The sequence below is a fragment of the Dendrobium catenatum genome, unplaced genomic scaffold (genome assembly GCF_001605985.2).
Source record: "Dendrobium catenatum unplaced genomic scaffold, ASM160598v2 fragScaff_scaffold_621, whole genome shotgun sequence".
NCBI lineage: Eukaryota > Viridiplantae > Streptophyta > Magnoliopsida > Asparagales > Orchidaceae > Dendrobium > Dendrobium catenatum.
In genome coordinates, this window is record NW_021319083.1 from 28,683,538 (window position 1) to 28,703,837 (window position 20,300).

The following is a 20,300-nucleotide window of genomic DNA, read 5'->3' on the forward strand; positions in this document are numbered from 1 at the left end:
CCATCTATTGTTCAGAGTGATGGTGAAATAGATGGGGATATTATCAACAGAATTCAAGTTGGATGGTTTAAGTGGAAGAATGCATTGGGCTTGTTGTGTGATAAAAAAGTACACCTCAAACTTAAGGGAAATTTCTATAAGATGGTGGTGAGGCCTGCAATGCTTTATGGTGCCGAATGTTGGTCATTAAAAGAGAAGCATGATACTAAGTTAAGTGTGGCAAAGATGAGGATGCTCAGGTGGATGAGTGGCTTTACCCTTAGAGATAAGATACGAAATGAGCATATACGTGAAAAGGTTGGAGTAGCTCCAGTAGAAGATAAGATTAGAGAGAGTCGTCTTAGATGGTTTGATCACTTAAAACTACGGCCTCCGATGATCCGATTAGGAAAGTAGAGATATTAGATTTGACTTATGTTAAGAAAGGTAGAGGCAGGCCTAAAAAGACTTGGTTAGAAAATATTAGAAATGATCTTTCTCTATTAAAAATTTAAAATTAAACAAGAATTTGACTTTTAATAGGACACAATGGAGAAAAAGAATTCATGTAGCCGACCCCAAGTAATGGGATAAAGGCTTGATGTTGTTGTTGTTGTTTCAATATGTTGGAAATAGTTTATTATTACTAAATGTTAATGAACGAATTTTAAATATCAATCCAACGGTCAATTTCTGACTCATTAATTGAAGCCTTATGGCAAAGTCATGACACCCATCACATGCTCTTTCAACATGAGTTGGTCCAACCTCTCAATGCAATGCCATGGCATTGGGCAAGGCCAATCAAGCTACCACCAAATGTTCATCTCAATAAAAATAATAATAGTAATAATAATAATAATAAACAAATAAGAGCAAATCCAAATGAACACAATTACTTAACATGTAATGAAAAACTGATAAGATATCCACGTAGGAAGAAAACTAGACTATCGTTTGAGAATAAATTTGAAAAAGAGTCGATACATATAATAGAAAATAACCATCAGATGAAATATAAGAAAACTAAACAATCTTATATTTTTGAAACTGAGAACTTCAAATTTCTAAGAGTTTCATACCTGACTACAACTATACAAGCAACAACCATCAAAAGCCCAAGCCAAACCAGTTACCTATGAGAATATCACAAATATATCAGCATTAAAAATTTAAAAAAATTTGAACAGACTCCTAACAACTGTAAACATACCACTTGTTCGTGTGCATTATAGTCAGCAACAAAACGAAGTTTCTTGCTTAATATATCATAGATCCACACTTCCAACTGTCCAGCTCCTCTTCCTACAGCTAAAAAAACTTGCTCTGGAGATTTAGCTGAAATAACCAAAGCAATTGTCGAAACAGGAACAGATGTTGCAGTTGTCACCTACAGTGCAAGGAGTGGGAGTGAGATTAGATATCAAAATATGCAAGTTAAATGTTACGTGAAATGAATAAAAAATCTCTGATCATGAAAATGATACCTCTGCTAATAATAAAAAGCAATCATTCTTAAACTCTGCTGCCGATAGGAATCCTTCAACATTGCCGGACCAAATCTTCACACTGGCAATCAAAGACCATTTCACCATTGGTATATTATTAACAGAATTGATTTGGGAAATAGGAAAGATAAGAAAACTAGCAACTCGTGCTAATGTAATAATCAAACTATAGAGCTTGATTCTAATAGTAATGAAGACACATTGGTCAGATCATAATTTACAAAACCTATGACTTGGTCGCTGAAATGGACCAAAAAAAGTCACAGCAACAAGTTTTCCTCCAAATAGAAGCTTGCATCTTTTTTCATTCTTTTTTTTTTACAGGATTAAAAGCCCAAACTTCCCTGCTGATGGGAAATACCACTGGCCACACGCCCAATGAAAACTTTCATCAAATATTAGAAATTAAATGGAAAATGAAACAATATTCAGAGATTCTGCAAAACTACTATTCAAAAGAATTAGATTGCTAAAGAAGCACTAACCTTATCTACAGAAAAATTCCAAGACAAGAATGCCAGATGATAGATAGCCTCTATACAAATTGAATGTATCAATAATGCAATTTGATAGAAAATAAAACAGAGTTTTAAAGCTGGCAATGGATGGTTAAATTAGTCCACATTTACCAGGTGAATATCCTATTGAGAGTGGGTTTATGCAGATGAAAGTTGACCTAAAGTTCAATTGATTTCTCCTGGATTCTTTGTTTCTGTCATATATGCAACAAAGTTTGTTTCCTTGACAATGGATGGTTATATTAGTCCACATTTATCAGGTGAATATCCTTTTGTTTCCCAATCCTAGTACCTAGCAAGATTTCTGGTCTTCAACGGTAAGTGGGTTCTACGTGGATTCCTGACATTTAGTGTTGCTAACAAGATTCCTAGATTTTTTTCATTTCTAGTTTGAACTGTGTACTTTCGACAGCTATTTACTCAACGTATAGAGAAATCTGATGAAATTTCATAATTATTAAAAGGGGTTCAGTCAGGTAGAAGAAACAATCTGCTCCTTGTTTTCTTGATAATCAATCTGCTCCTTGATCAAGTGGGAAACTTGAAGATTTTCAAGAGAAGTTATATCCTTCAACAATTAACGATCATGATAGCCCGGGATGATGAAACCATAGAATCTTGATCAGGCCAGTCATTGTTCCCTAACCATCCGCTTTGAGTAAATTGTGATAAATTTCAAAATCCAAAATCCAATTCAAACCCTAAAATTAAACAAATATATTATTATTATTATTATTATTATTATTATTGCGACCCATATAACGACTAATTTTAATCGAAAATGTTCTCTCATTATCGGGAGGGATGATTAACTATAGTGGCTTTTGCATATGGGAAACTAGATCCTAAATTATAAAGTCCTATCAAATGAGGGTGAAATCTCTAGGTAGTGTCTTATCAAAATCTAGCATGCCTTCTGAAATTTTATCCCGGAACCTAAACTGATTAAAACTCTCCCCGTCGACAAAACATAAGCATGTCAAAGCAAAGGCGCAAATTTTCAGAGCTCACACCACCTTTGTTTAATATCCTCTTATAATAAAAGTATTTCACTTGAACAAAATTCTTCTATTATTTCTTTGTTTGGCTAACTTATACATACAATATTCAACATTTTAGTATCAAATATATTATATAAATCATTAAAAGCTAAATTTTTTACATCGCATATTGCTTTCTTAAACGGCTAATGGGTCACATTATATCTTTCTCAATTTTTTGAGCTTTTACATCTAAACTAATTTTTATAATAAAGTTTCTTATTTTTTATCTTTTTTTACACATTTTGATTCCACCGCCAGCTATTTTTATAATTAGGATTTTTTATTTTGATATTCTAAGCACTTCCTTTGCAAAATTCTTAATATTAGTATATTACTAGCTACTTTTTCCCACATAATATTAGCTTCCTCATGCACAGTCAAAATCTTAAGATCTTGAATCGTATGCTCAAAAATATTTTTATTAGTGCTTTTACATGCCGTGATCTAATCCTAAAATAATATTTTACTTTATTTTCATATACTGATAAGCAATATTGGGTACATAAACATTTACCCAAAATAATAAATCTGAATTTACAATCTTAATAAAATAATCAATCTGAATTTTATTATACAAATTCTTATAAGTAATGAAATGCTCATCTCTTTTCTTAAATAAGGTACTAGCAATTACAAAATCATAAACTAGAGAAAAATCTAATATCGTCCTACCATCTTCATTAGTCGCTTTAAACCCATAACCACCACGAATGCTCTTAAAATCTTTTATCACTCTATCAACATGTCATTTAAATTTCCTCCAATGAAATCTTTTGTATTAATTTTTTAAGTCATTCCAAAATTTTAATTTTTGAACACAAATACAAACATATTTTAGGAGCATAAGCACTTATAATATTAATAATTTTAACATCAACAACAATTGTTAAAGCTATAATTTTATCTCCAATTCTATTCATTTCTATAACATTATCCTTCAAACTCTTCTTTATAATCACGTCTACATCATTTTTAGTACGACTCATACCTGAATATAATAGTTTAAATCCTAAACTATCAATCTCCTTAATCTTCTCTCCAACATAACATCTTTTTAGTTCCCTGAATACATAGAATATTTATCTTTTAATGAATCATATTATCTATTAATTTCATTAATTTGCCTATAAGTGGACTTATATTTCAAGTTTATGTCCTAATTCTAGTTTCATGGACTATCTTCTTTGCCCACATTAGTACATGTTGTAGGAACCCTTACTTATTTAACATTACACTTGGGCGCCAGTGCAGCGACCCTTACAAACTTCTCGTTGTATTCAGGACATATAGCGCATCACTTTTGGGGAACACCCTAACATTAACACAATGCATTAAATAATTTATGCCATGATTATTCAAGAATTTTATGCTAGCTATCAACTACCTAACACAATCCTCTACTTTTCTCATCAATGGCGGACTTGACAAAAGCCGTGTTGTGCAAAATAACAGATAAAAAATAAAAAATAATAATGTAACAAAAATTCATCAATATTTATTGACAGCTTTACCTTCCATCGGAACAGCCAGTGGCCAAGAACAGCTGAGACTTTAAAGAACTAGCAGCAGAAATGGCAAAACAAATTGCAGTGATCCATGAATTATGAGCCTGAATAAGACCAATGAGCATTGCATTCACAGGAATGTTTCCATGCTTTATAGTAAAGTATTGGGGCTCACAAATCCTCCAAAAAGAAACTGCACCCGATTTTGCACCAGCAGAAAGTATAGCACAGCACGTTTCAGAAGATTGCAATACTGGGGACCAGGAAACAACCAGGGATGATAATACTGCACTACGAGAAGCATATTGTTGGGCAGTGATATAGGGTAATTTAGAGCTACGATGTATGCTATTCCTATCGCCATTCTCAGGGTTTGCCTCAATATCCTGCAAAATGGTCAAACAAACAGGAATTAATGTTCCCATACACTGATGCAGTTATAATACATGCCCAGGAAGTCAGTAATACACATAAATATTTATCAAGAAACAAAGTATGAGTAGAAAATACTTGAACAAATCAATAAGATGTTTCTTGAAGACAAGGCATAAAATTTTAGATATTTTTAAATAGTGCTACGAATCGTCCAATCGCCTTCACCTCGAAAGTAATCCCATCCCTGCCATAACATGTGCCCAGGCTAATAATATCTAGATTTGATTTCTGCAGCGCTGCTTCTCCTATAGAATCAGCATGCATGTCCTCAATGCTGCAAAGATACAATACAAATTCCAGGAAATAAAGACAAATGGAAATAATTAAAACTAAGCATCTCAATGCAAAAATAAAAATGTAATATTAAAAGGGTAAAATTCTCAAAAAAGCCATGCCAACAACTTCAGAACATTCCTAAACAAGGAAACAAGTCTGTTTTTTTTTTTTTTTTGGTAACCGTATGAAAAAAATCACGCACTTTCCCTTAAAAATAGAAAAGAATCTTCACAATTTGGAGCTATGATACTTGTTTGTCCATGGTTAACTAATTTACAATCATAGCAAGAGAACATGCAATGTTACATGCGATAAATTCAAATTACAAACACAAATTTTGGATAATATTTTGAACACTTTGCACTTGCCAATATAACTCATTGCAGAAGATAATCAGTATATTTCTGCTTGAATTAAACTCAAGTATAAATTAGTCAAAAATAGATGAAACCATATTAATAACTTCATCTAAGGGGCCAAAATTGCAACAAAAAAACATTCCTCAAAGTTCATGCTACAAATTCCAACAAAAAAAAATAACAAATGGTATTCCTAAAGAACTATTTTGAAAAATACATGCCACAAAATTAAGTCATGAGCACGCTTCTTTGTCAGGTATTCCCCTTGTTGCAACTCAAAATACACAAGTATGGCTGTATGAGATAATGATGATGCAGATCTTTCCTCATTCACTATACACAAAATAATAACTTCCCTTCTTTTTATTTATATTATATTTTACATGATAGAATAAATCAGACCTCATTATATGCAAGCAACATTTCAATGTTATAAGAAAAAGAAAAAGTATTTTTTTGTATTTGCTCAATATCATCTTCTTATCTAAAAAAATGTAAGGGAAAGAACGTTGGTAATGCAATTCATAAGGAACCTTCTACATTACAAAATTCTAAAAACAGAAATTTATGTCGCAGTAAAAAAATAAAGGTGAAGCAACCAATAGGAGATCATTAGGTCAGCAAATTTACTTGCAACTTGGCCTCTTTCTCTTTCTACCTCTGGAAGACTTGCCACAAGCAGAATCTGTAAACCCATTAATTGATCTACTAAGCTTACTGCTACGGGCTTTTACCTTTAAAAAAACAGGGGAGGGAAGAGGGTGACCAAACAAAAAACTCACACATTTTTAACAAAAAAAAAATTTAACATGCTAAAAACAATAAGAGAAAAAAATAATAATAACAGGAAGAAACTAAACAAATAACTCACACTTTGACTGACCAAAGGCAAGTCATTCCACTCGTTGAAATTGATATTAGTGATATGATCAAACAAAAGGTCAGAGATATCCATCACCTACAAGAACCAAAAATAGATTATCAACAACAACAACAATAGCAACAGAAGCAGAAATATTCAACTAATTTAGGATCGGCTCTTTAAATCTTCTTCACCGTTCCATTATGAATTGCGTTTGGTACTAATAATATAATAGACAAGTTCCTCGCACAAATGAATTGCACATTTTAAGAGTAGTGCTTTAAATTCCAAAAAGTACCCAAGTTTACTTTTCAACTTGAGCAATGTGCAACTTATAGGTTGCAAATTGAAGGGATTTCTTTGAGCATTTGGTGTTCAAAGAAAGAGATACACATCACATAATTTAGGCTAAGTGAATGGAGGAATTTTATACAATTTTTTAGTCATAGAAGGAGAAAAGAAGTTGCAACTTCGAGGAAAATCCTTTGAACTTTAGGTGTTCAAAAAGGGATGTGCATTTGCCTAATTTTGGTCTATGCAAATAAGAGGAGAAAGGTTCAATTGCTAATTTTGTGCCATCAACAAATGAAAAGGTGACTTAGAATTTGGTCCTAAAGTCTTTATGATTCATGTAATAGAATATTTAGAACCTTGAAAAGGCTTCAAAATATCACACATGAAAGGAGAAGAGCACTGCAAGAGAACTCTCCGAGTATGATAGAACCCATGTGACGTAATACTTAGAGCGAGCAAAGCACGCGAACGATAACGGCAACACGAGTGAGGGGGGGCGAACCGAGCAAGGGGTCACAAGGATGGCTCTAGGGGTGAAGAGACGTGACTCCATTTGTGAGTTGAAGACTGAATTTGATTCATTTCGAAAAGGCTAATGCAGAGTGTGTGTGCATTTGTTCACTTGAGGAAGAAGAGTTTGTGGGGATTTTGCATTCCACAAAAAATTGTGCTCAATCGATAGGAAGGAGGAGAAGATAAAAAGTTCATGAAGTTTTGTTCGACAAGGGATAGAAGTTCGTTCATCTATTTTGCATTCAAGTCCAACCCACTTCAGAGGTTGCCATTGTAAGAGATCGGCAGTTTTGGTTAGAAACAAAAGGAAATTTGAGTTATTCAATTGAATCATGTTCAGGAAAGAAAGAGAAGATTTCTAGCAGTTGAATCAGAGGGAAGAAGAGGAGAAATTTGTATAGAGGAAGAGTAAGTGATTTTTTGTTCAACATAAGGAAGAAATTCATGATTTCCATTTTGACTGAATAACCCTTTTGTTCAACAGAGAAGAAGAAAAATAAACAGTGATTTGTACAATCTCAACCCATCAAGGAGGAAGGAAATTAGAGGTAATCAATGCAAGATATTTAAAAAATCATTTCAATCATTTTGAATATAATATAACAAACAATACAACAACAACAACAACATCAAGCCTTTGTCCCACTATGTGGGGTTGGCTACATGAATCCTTTTTCGCCATTGTGCCCTGTTAAAAGTCAAATTCTCTTTTAAATCTAATAGAGAAAGATCATTTCTAATATTTTCTAATCAAGTCTTTTTAGGTCTACCTCTACCTTTCTTAACATAAGTCAAATCTAATGCCTCAACTTTCCTAATTGGGTCATCAGAAGGCCTCCGTTTAATGTGACCAAACCATCTAAGGTAACTCTCTCTAATCTTATCTTCCATTGGAGCTACTCCAACCTTTTCACGTATACGCTCATTTTGTACCTTATCTCTAAGGGTAAAGTCACTCATCCACCTAAGAATCCTCATCTCTGCAACACTTAATTTAGTATTATGCTTCTCTTTTAATGGCCAATATTCGGCACCATAAAGCATTGCAGGTCTCACCACCATCTTATAGAATTTTCCCTTAAGTTTGAGGAGGACTTTTCTATCGCACAACAAGCCCATGCATTCATCCACTTCTACCAACCAACTTGAATTATGCCGATAATATCCCCATCTATTTCACCATAGTAGATCCAAGATATCTAAAACGTGTACTCTTATTAATAACTTGATCGCCCAAAGTCACAATCCCCTCACTAGGTATATTACTACTAAAATTACACCCCATATATTCAGTTTTAAATCTAATCAAGCGAAAACCTTTAAACTCTACGGTTGACCTTCATAATTCAAGTTTACCTTCAACTCCATCTCTAGTCTTATCAACATGAAGAATATCATCAGCAAAAAGCATACACCAAGGTACATCCTCTTGCAAGTATCTAGTGAGAACATCCATGACTAAAGCAAAAAAGATATGGACTTAAGGCTGATCCTTGATGTAATCCAACCGAAATAGGAAAATACTAGGTCAAACCACCTTGTGTTTGAACACAAGTAATAGCTCATGCATACATATCTTTAATGATTTGAATATATGCGTTATTAACTTCTTTCTTTTCAAGAACTCTCCATAACACTTCTCTTAGAACTTTATCATATGTTTTTTTTTCTAAATCAATAAAATCATATGTAGATCCTCCTTATTCTCTCTATATTTCTCCATTAAACCTCTCAATAAATGTATGACTTCCATAGTAGACCTACCCGGCATGAATCCAAATTGATTTTGAGAAACATTAGTATCACGCCGCAGCCTACGCTCCATAACGCGCTCCCATAGTTTTAAAGTATGACACATTAACTTAATTCCTCTATAATTCGCACACTCCTGTGCATCGCCTTTATTTTTAAAAATAGGAATTAACACACTCATTCTCCACTGATCTATCATCTTTTTAGTCTTTAAAAAGGTATTAAAAAGTTTAGTAAGTCAAAAAATTCCTTCATCTCCTAAGCATTTCCACATATCTATTAGAATATCATCAGGTCCAACAGCTTTTTCATACTTCATTTTCTTTAAAACCTCTCTAACTTCGGTTTTACTAATACACTAATAAAAACAAAAATCTTTATTTTCATTTAGGGTGCTAAAGTCACTAAAGTCAATCGTATTTTCACAATCTTCATTAAAAGTTTAGAAAATATCTCATTCACCTTTGTTGAATATCATCTTATAAGAAAAGTATTTTTTTATCTCCATCCTTAATACACTTCACTTGAACTAAATCTTTACTACTCTCATCTCTTTGCTTGGCTAACTTATACATATATATTTCTCCCTCCTTAGTATCTAATATATTATATAAATCATTAAAAACTAAGCTCTTTGCATCGCAAATATCTTTCTTAGATTCCTTACGAGCCTCTTTATAGCTTTCCCAATTATCAGAATTTTACATCTAAATCAATTTTTATAACAAATTTTCTTATTGTTTATCTTTTCTTACACATTTGGATTTCACCACCAACTATTTTTATTATTATGAGTTTTTCCATTCGAAAATCCAAGCACATCTTTTGCAATATATTCTTAATATCACTAGCCACTTTTCGCACATAATATTAGTATCCTTATGCACAGACAAAAAATCTTAAGATCTAAAATCTTACTCTCAAAAATTTTTTTATTAAGATTCTTTAAATGCCCCCATCTAATCCTAGAAAATCATTTTACTTTATTTTTTTTATTTTATGCCCCTTTAACTTAAAGTCCAAAACTAATAATTGATGTTGGATACATAAATTTTCACGCGGAATAACTTTACAATCTAAACGATCTAATTTTCATATAAGAAAATAATCAATCTGCATTTTACTATATCCATTTTTATAAGTGATTAGATGCTCATCTCTTTTCTTAAATAAGATATTCGCTATTAATAAATCGTAAGCTAAAGAAAAATCTAATATGGTCTTACCACCTTAATTTGTCATTCCAAAACCATGACCACCATGAATGCTTTTAAAATCATCTACCTCTCTACCAACATATTCATTTAAATCTCCTACAATAAAAACTCTTTCTTCAAGAGGTATCTTTTGTATTAATTTTTCAAATTCATTCCAAAATTTTAATTTTGAACTCATATTCAGACCTACTTGAGGAGTATAAACACTTATAATACAAATATCACTTAATAATCTAGAGATATTCGAAGTTGTCTTTGACGACGTTTGATTCATTTGACATTATTTTTTTATGATATCTGATGTGTTCAGCCTAGTCTTGATGACGATCGAATTCTTCATGATTAATATTTATAGTACTTAATGCAATTAACATAATTTTAAACATTGGAATAATTGAGTTGTATAGCCAAGGAAAAATAGTGGAAGAAAGCAAGTGCTCTCGGGAAAAGTTTAGGTAAAAGTTAAATATGTTAAAGAAAATTTAATTAGAAATTTATTGTAAATATAATTTTAAAATAGCAGCATAGATTAATGTAATTATGTCCTTGATCATTAGGTAGCATACTAAGGAGGATCATTAAAGAACTCAAGATATTTGAAAAGTTTCAACTCACAAAAAGAAGTGAAGTGGGTCATTACATTATATATTATAGCACTTACAATTTAATTTTTATTCTGTGCATTTATTAATACATTATTTACATTATCTTACATGTATAATAGTTAATCCTAATAAATGATGCTTTACATTAAATTTAGAAACACCAAATGAATTTGTTACAATATAGTACATATAAATGTGATAACTTCATATTGAGATTGGTAAGTATATGTAAAAAAAGGAAAAAGAATGAATTATGACATGAAATGAAAAGTATCGAAATGAAAAAGGAGTATGCATGCAAATGCAGAAGTTTACCCCTTATGGAACTGGTTAGAGACGCAACATGCCTATGAATGAAAAAATGAAAACAATTGGAAATGATTGCACCTCCATTAGTACAAAATTTAGATTGTGCTCCTAAAATAAATGAATTTTTAAAAAGTTAAAGATTAAACAATAGAAATACTAAAAAATGTTATATAAATCAATGATTAATAGTACTCATATTTAGATTATTAAATAAAATTTATAATACATAACTATAATTGACCACTGAGTTTAACATTGCAAACTCAATCCATTAAATCGAATATTTCAATAAATCTCAACTCGAGTAAATGGTTGATCGAAAGTGTTACGTGTACAAAAGAAGAGTTTCATCTAACATATATGCATGAACTACTTTATTTGTAAGTTTAAATTGGAAATTATTATTTAGTGCCTCTTTCGATAAAGTTTGTATGTTTACTTTATTTGAGTATAGAGTTTAAATTGAAAGAATTTGTGAAATTCATCCAATTGTCGATTCCCACCTCATTGATTCGAGCCTCCGATTCAAACTGTAATCATATTTCTACCGACTTTATTCTCATCTTAAATCTGCATATAATTCTTAAAGCCATGGAGAGGAGCTTTTAATTATTTATTTAGAAAAAAAATTATAAGACTTCAAGTCATTTTAAATGATTGTTTTAACATCAATATTTTCATAATGTTTTGCACAAACACATCAAGATATTGGAAATTGATTATAATTGACAACAATAGGTATGACATAATCAACTCAATCTTATCCTCATTTAATACATTCTCTCAATTGATATAACCACACAACCACTCATCCAAATATCATCCATCTTATCCCACAAACAACTTTTCATGATTCATTCCTAAAAAACACTCTTTCTCTATAACATCTCTAGTTGTTTTAACTCTCTTTCAAAAAGTTTATCAACTCCATTCAAATTAAAAAATTGCTTGCAACAAGATAACTACTAAAGATGCTAAATAAATTATTTAAGAAAGAAAGAGGCGAGCCACATAGTTATGAACTTCTTAGTAAATAGAGAGCCAAGGATGAAATTAGGGACTGCCTTGTAAGCAGCATTCCCCAATAATTCAAGAAGCACAATTGTACCATTACAAATAGTGTGGACCCACCACTGATTTAGCCGATATATCAAATCCTATGAAATTTTCTAAGATAATTAGTTAGGAATAGTTTGGGAAATCCGGTTTTGATCCTATCTTTTGCTGAATTTGCTTTTAATAGTTTAATTAAAAAGACAATGGCAAAACTCCATCTGAATTTCGTGGATAAAAACTCATTGATATACTAATGTATGCATATTATGATTATTTTATATATTTTAATCAGTACTAAGATTGCATCAGGATGCTAGGAAACAAACTATGAGAAATATAGAAGATTAAAATTATAGAAGGTATACGAGCTTCAAGAAATATGATAGAGTGATTATATCTTAGCACATATTAGCCCTTAAAATTCCGCCCATGTAATATTCAAATTTCCTTACAGTACATGCCAAGTTTCTTTTAACTCAAATATACTTAAAATATCAACTTCCAAAAAAATCATCGAAAAAACATGTCATTATGTTCTACTCGTCAAATGAAGCAAATTGATTGATGTATAAAAGTATATGCTAATTTGCAAAGGTGTGAAAGCTATTGAATTAAATCTCATTTGAATAAATTTCCTAAAATAAAAAAATTGTTTTACTGTTCATTAATACAAAACATGAAAAGGATGGAGTAGCTCCAGTGGAAGATAAGGTTAAAGAGAGTCGCTTTAGATTGTTTGGTCACATAAAACGGCGGACTTCCGATGATCAGGTTAGGAAAGAGATGTATTAAATTTGACTTATGTTAAGAAAGGTGACACCGAAGTGTGCTCTATTTTTCTAGCTAGTTGTTTTCTTCTGTTCGTATAGCCTCATGTATAGCCTAATATGTTTTCTCTTCTCTGTTTTGAAACACAGGGCTATAAAGCCTTAAGAAAATAAAGGCGGGACATATTTCTTTTGGACTCAAAATTACTTTGACTCTTTTATTTGAGTTTTGTTGTATACTGTAACTAGTGCAGGTGGTGGCCAGAACCCGACGGGAAGGCAGAGAACTTCAGTTGGAGTTCGATTAAGAAGGTAATTGGATTTGCCTTCTCCAAGATTGACGAACTTTCATCTTTCGATCACCTAGCCGGTGTCAAATTGGTATCAGAGCCGGCGAAGATGCCGCCTTGCAAGAACCCGCAGCGACCGACGAGATGTGATCATTGAAGATTTACAAAGAGAAATTCAGCAGCTCCAGCAAAGGTTGGCACGATTCGAACAGCGAGAGCTAGATCAAGATGTTCAAGAAGAGGAAGAAGAGGTGAATCCGTTCCATCAAGATTCCCACATTGAAGAAGAAGAAAGAAGAGCCGTGCCTGGTCGTATGAGGCATCACAGGGACGATGGCGGAGTGAAGATCGATCTCCCTGAGTTTGATGGTCGATTGGATCCTGATGAGTTTGTAAACTGGATCTACACCATAGAAAGAATCATAGATTTTAAAGAAATTCCACCATATCAGATAGTCAAGATCGTTGCCATTAAATTGAAGAAGAGTGCCTCACTATGGTGGGAAAACTTGAAACGATGTAGAGATCGTGAAGGACGTAGTAAAATCACAAAAATGAAGAAGGAGCTTCAGCGAAAATATCTGCCAAAAAGATACCGACAAGAATTGTTTCTAAAACTCCATTGGTTGCAGCAAAATCAACTATCGGTCGAAGAATACATTGCCGAGTTTGAACAATTATCCCTTCAATGTGATTTATCCGAGCCAGAGGAGAATACTATTGCTCGATTCTTGAAGGGATTACATACCCCAATTTCCAATGTAGTCCAATTACAACCGTATTGGACATTGCAGGATGTCTTTAATCTTTCCATTAAAGTGGGAAAACAGCTGCGTCCTAATAGGTGGATTCGTGGGAAAACGGTAGCTCCAGAAGATGGAATGGATAGGAACCATTTCAAGAAGACAGATGGAAAATCTGTAGGAGTGGCACCAGGAAGTAAGGATGCCAACAAACCTTCTAATGGAGTACCGAAATTTCCTGGAACGAATGGCTTGGCTCCAAGAAAATGTTTCAAGTGTCAAGGTTTTGGACATATTGCCTCAGGGTGTCCAAATAGTAGAATTATTACACTCATGGAGGAAGTTGATCCCGATCAAGAAATGGTGTGTGAGCCTGAATCGGAGAACATTCCTAAATCGTTGGACACCGAGACTACTATCATAACCGTAGACGAGGGAAGTTTACTTGTTCTTCGTAGGTTGCTCAGCTCTCAGAAGGAAGATACGTGTCAATAACATCGTATTTTTCAAACCAGATGCACAGTAGGCGAGAAGGTCTGTCAAATGATCATTGACAGCGGGAGTTGTGAGAATGTAGTGTCTACTACTATGGTTGAAAAGTTGGCATTCCCCACCAAGAATCATTCCAAGCCATACGCACTCTCCTGGATCCAAAGGGAGAATGAAGTCCGGGTAACAAAACGCTGTCTTGTTAATTTTTCTATTGGGAATATTGTGGATCAAGTGTGGTGTGATGTAGTATCGATGGATGCTTGTCATCTCCTGTTAGGCCGACCATGGCAGTTTGACAGGAAAACTGTTCATGATGGAGAAACCAACACGTATTCTTTTAAGCATCAGAACAAGAAAATGTCATGTTAAGGCGATAGGCATGAGGGAATGAATGGAATCACAAATTATCAAATGTGCTAGAAAAATCTATATTTTGCTGATGTTATACCATTAAATAAAAGGAAAGTGATCTGTGGAGGCTTTCTCTTGTAAATGCATTGTATACTCGTTATTTTAAATTTATATATAATAAGTGTAATTGACGAAGTATTATCAAAATCTGATATACCAAAGAAAATGTCATGTTAAGGCGATAGGCATGAGGGACAATGCAACCTCGGTACAAAGAAGGCAACAACTATGAGGAAACCTACAGGTTATGGAGGCAATGCGACCTCAATATGATGAAGCCTATGGGCTACAAATAACCTAGACCTAGACATATTAACATTACATGTTCTCATGCAATATAGATGATATAAAATGTAAAAGGAAAGATGTTCAATTAAATGAATGGTGTATGAGATTAAATCCAAGATTAAAGATTTACAACAATTGACATGATATTACTTTCCTTGTAGTATCATGATGTGTATTTTACCTTTTTTATTCAAATGAGTATATTAATATTAAATGGACTTTAGATACATCTCGTTCATACAATTTATGCATATTAATGATGTATCATAAAGCAAACATAAATTGATTACATATAGTCATTACACTTATATGCTAATTACATCTTTTGAACATTTGAATCATGTCTTAGAGCTACATATATTTCTAAATCTGAGCATTCTGATTCTTTTATAAGAAAGGAGAAGAATAAAGATGAGGTTGAGTTGAAACAAGTTTAAAAACTGCCTTATGTTTTGTTGTGTAAAGTTTAATGTTAAGCGCTAATCAGAGGTATGTAAGATATTTGTTTTTATGAATGTTTGCGGTTGTTGGTTGCTATGTAAATATAAATTATCAATGAAATATTAGACAGCTTTTGCTTCATTATATGTTGTGAAGCTTTATTTTTCAATATAGAACATAATTACGTGAAACATTAATATTATATCAATTGTTGAATTCTTGTATTGTGTCCTATGTTGTAAGATAAGAATAGGTCTGTGTGTGGCATGACAACCCATCACTTAAATGCTTGGAATTCTCAATTTTATAAATTATTAAGCTTGATCCTAATGTTATATGTATGATTCACCACCCAATAATCAAGCTAATCCTACTTATAATGTGGAAGATCTTTTGTAGTATCGGAATGTAATTGGGTCTTGGGTATTACTTATGGGTGGGGTGTTACTTTAGTTGTAATGTTCGCGTTCATTCCAACTGTGAAAATGCCTCTTACCATCGGTCCCTAGGCAACATGAAATTGATTAAATAGAGATTGATAATATTACACTTCAGTAACTGATTGACATCTAGTTCATTAGTCTAAAATTCACCAACATATAATGCATGGATGACAAGTGAAAAACTTAGTTTGAGAACCCCAAACCTTATAAAGGAATCATAGACTTAAACTCGATATAGAAAAGATCCTCTCATCCTAGGAGGGTTGATGGAGTCCATAAATCTTCATAATCATTATTGACATTCCGACATATATTATACTAGATTTGAAATTAAAAGTTGTTGCATGCTAATATGTATAGCCTTTCCTCAAGTTGTATAAGGTATTTATGTCTTCTCTTCCTTTTGGACTCATCTGTTATTATGCCATTAGTGCAAAGGCCATTACATAATATTTTATGTCATTCTATTCCTCTTAAACCAAACTTCTAATTAATGCAATCCACTTAACTCCCCTTGAAAACTTCGGCCAACATAAAACCCCTTCTTTGAGTTATTGTAATGACTACTCTAAGAGTTTCAAAATTTTGTATGAAACAAATATATTCCGTTCTCTTAGGTATATTTTCATCCAAGATCCACTAATCTTCTCGATATTTCCAACAGATTTATACCAATTATCCAATCCTTCACATGCAAAGCAGCCCCTAAGCCCCTTGACGCATTCTTACTAGCAGCCACTCCATCATTATGATCGGAAAAAAAAAATTATCTAGGAAAAGTGATACTGGTCAGTATCTACCAATATTTTCCACCAATCAACACTCAAAATAAAGTTGGAGGATGCATGGAGGGTGCATAGCTATCACCACAATGACAGACATTTAAGCTCCCATAGGATTATGTCTATATTATTTAGGAGCCTGCAATAACATTAGCAAGACAACATAAATGAAAAGCAAATAATGCATACTATTCAAAAACTGAAAATCAGCTGATCACTTCATTCTTATGTTGAACAGAGCTTTATAAGCAAATGCATACTGAACAATAAAACTGCACAAATGGGCTTTTTTTACCTGCATACCTCAATCCATTCGGAGCTGTACTCACAATATGGTGCTCGATAAAGCTTTACACGGCCATCAGAGGTGCAGACAGCAAGAAAACATCTGTATTCATAACAATAAGAAAAATTAGTAAGTAACATGTTTCTAAAGTGCAATCTCTACTCAACTACAGTAAACATTAAGTAGCATGTTACTTTTATGCTACAAAAATACAACAAAAGTAGCATCTATATCAAAAGATCTAGCAATTTCAAACCCCGAGTTTGGTGCAAGTCCTGGAGGAGACCAAGAAATTGACCGAGCACATGGAAGAGTGTCCCTTGACAAACAAATAGGTTGTAAACAGGGGGTAAAATCTGCAAAAAAATTTAAACAGAAAAAATGATAAATGACGCCCATCACATATATCAGCTCCTATGCAAAGGTGTGCCAACAATTATACAAAATTAAAGTACTAGATATAATCCAATGATTCCCTCTTTAGAATATAATTTATTATATAAATCATTAAAAGCTAAAATCTTTGCATCGCATATTGCTTTTTTAGACACCTTATGAGCCTCTTTATATATTTCCCAATTTTATAATTTTTACATCTAAACCAATTATTATAACAAAGATTCTTATTTTTTAATCTTTTCTTACACATTTTGATTTCATAACTAATTATTTTTATTATAAGGAGTTTTTTCTACTAAAAATTCAAGCACATCCTTTGCAACATTCTTAATATAACTAGCAACTTTTCCCACATAATATTAGCTTCCTCGTGTATAAATAAAATCTTAAGATCTAGAATTTTACTCTCAAAAATATTTTTGTTAATATTCTTTAAATGCCCCATCTAATCCTATAACAATTATTTACTTTATTTTTTATCTTATGACCCTTCAACTTAAAGTCCAAAACTAATAAGCGATGATGGCTACATAAGCTTTTACTCAGAATAACTTTACAATCTTTGCAATCTAAACGATCTATCTTTCTTATAAAAAAATAATCAATATGAGTTTTTTATTTCATTCTTATAAGAAAAATAATCAATCATTTCTTAAATAAGGAATTATAAAATTATAAGCTAGAGAAAAATCCAATATGGTCTTAACACCTTCATTAAACGCTTAAAAGTCATAGCCACCATGAATGCTTTTAAAATCATCTACCTCTCTACCAACATGTCGATTTAAATCCCCTCCAATAAATATTCTTTCGGCGAGATGTATCTTTTGCATAAATTCTTCTAGGTCATTTTAAAATTTTAATTTTAAACACATGTCAAACATACTTGAGGACAGCATAAGCACTTATAATATTAATAATCTAAGTATCAATAATAATCTTCAAAGCAATAATTGTGTCTCCAATTATATCAATTTTTATAACATTATCATTTAAACTCTTATCTATAATCACACATACATTTCTAGTATGACTTCTACAAGAATATCAAAGTTTAAATCATAAACTATCAATATTTTTAGTCTTCTCTCCAATCCATTATCCTTCTCACTACATCTGACCACCCAAAATTGAATTAGGTTGAATTCATATCAAGTGGTAGTGGTCAGGAACTCATATTGAATTCATGTTTACCCCAACTCAATATGAATGTCAATTAAATTTGAAAGAGCGTCAAAACATTTTTGCAAGATAGAACCAATCAGAGTAAAGGTTTCAATTTAAGTGACTTAAAAATCGGCCTCATATAAGACAGATCTGAAACAAGCCAAAATCTTTCAATTTTGGGTGGCACTTTATTAACTTTGACATCCATGGCATTAACAAATCATGTAATCTTCACATATAAACATGTGAGCATATCAATTACTTGGAAAGTGTGCTATGGTTTGTCACACCAGGATCAACACATCAAGTCAAGGAGTGCCATAGTACCATTTACGAGCATGATACAAAGGCATGATTGTGCACATCACTTATGTTTTTACTGCTTAAGGATTAAAACCCCAATAATATTGGATTCATACCAAAATCAACAATAATTACTCAATGTTTTAACCTTAGTTAGATTTATGCCCCGGTTAGCATCACCCAACCAATATCCTCCAAAAAATTGTGCATTTAAACATAAAGAAATTTCCATATACATGAATACACCAATGCATGTTTCCACTTTCTAGTATAAAATGCATTCAAGCTAGGAAGAAAATATGTCCCCTTGAATTCACGTATATTCAATTATATGTACATGTAGAGGGTAAAAACTTGCTATTTACCATTTCTTTCCACCAAACCTATACGGAAAGGTTTGTTCTGGCGAAGTGTGATCATTGCCCGAGCACTAGAAAGTGAAGCTGGATTCTGAAAGATGGAAAACAAATAACCCAATAAAATGAAAATATTAAAAAAAAAACTACTTCCACGACATATATTTCATCAACTATATGATAATGGTTTTTCATCATTAGATAATTGCCTCACCAGAATAGTGATGAGATGCTCCGAAGAAATAGCCACCAAGTTCTCCTTCGACCACACTAAGGAATTGGGATATGATGGAACAGCAACTAAAGTGGCAGCCTGATAATTTGAAGGAATTGCTTCCATGTCCTGAAGGAATTAATTGAAGGAATTGACGACGTAGCTCGGGACTCCGCACGTAATAATTTCTCCCTCCCCGCAGCCGCGCGAACGCGACCCGCTCCCGACGTCCGACCCGGCCTCCCGTTCCGCGCGCAGCACTCCCGCGCTCCCTGCCGGCGTCGCGCTAGACCTGACGCTCGACCCGCTCCCAATTGCGACCCTGAAGCCCGCAGAACGGCCTGAACTCGTCCCGCCGCCCGCGCGTCTGCGCGCCGTTCCTCCCGGAAGCCGCACGCCCGTACCCGCGTACCTCTGACACGATCCCGCGCCCGACTCCTAGTGTCTCGTGACTATGTAGATTTTGAAGAAGAAAAATACCGAGAGAAAAAAAATAAACAAAAAATTGTGCAATTTTTTAATATATATATATATACGATTAAATTTTTAATTCTATAATTAAGTATATAAAAAAAAATTACACGTACGTAAAATAGTCACTTAAACGAATGATTATTATATTCGGACACCTGACGTAGCTTTACATTCGGACGCTAATAACATGTCGTCACGTGCTCTTACTCTTTA

At 33.0% G+C, this 20,300-nt stretch overlaps 1 protein-coding gene across 2 annotated transcripts; it reads right to left on the reverse strand.

The window, feature by feature from the left end:
* Positions 1 to 1,061: 1,061 nt before the first annotated feature.
* LOC110104927 lies at positions 1,062 to 20,082 on the reverse strand (the record flags this gene model as incomplete). 2 transcript variants are annotated; one of them, XM_028695290.1, is given in 11 exon segments in its annotated part: positions 1,062 to 1,115; positions 1,193 to 1,369; positions 1,467 to 1,548; positions 4,560 to 4,939; positions 5,154 to 5,262; positions 6,254 to 6,357; positions 6,507 to 6,581; positions 17,192 to 17,276; positions 17,431 to 17,530; positions 19,409 to 19,493; positions 19,614 to 20,082. In XM_028695290.1, coding segments are annotated over 11 exon segments (1,377 nt in total), but the record flags the coding sequence as incomplete, so codon positions are not given.
* Between the last annotated feature and the right edge of the window lie 218 nt (positions 20,083 to 20,300).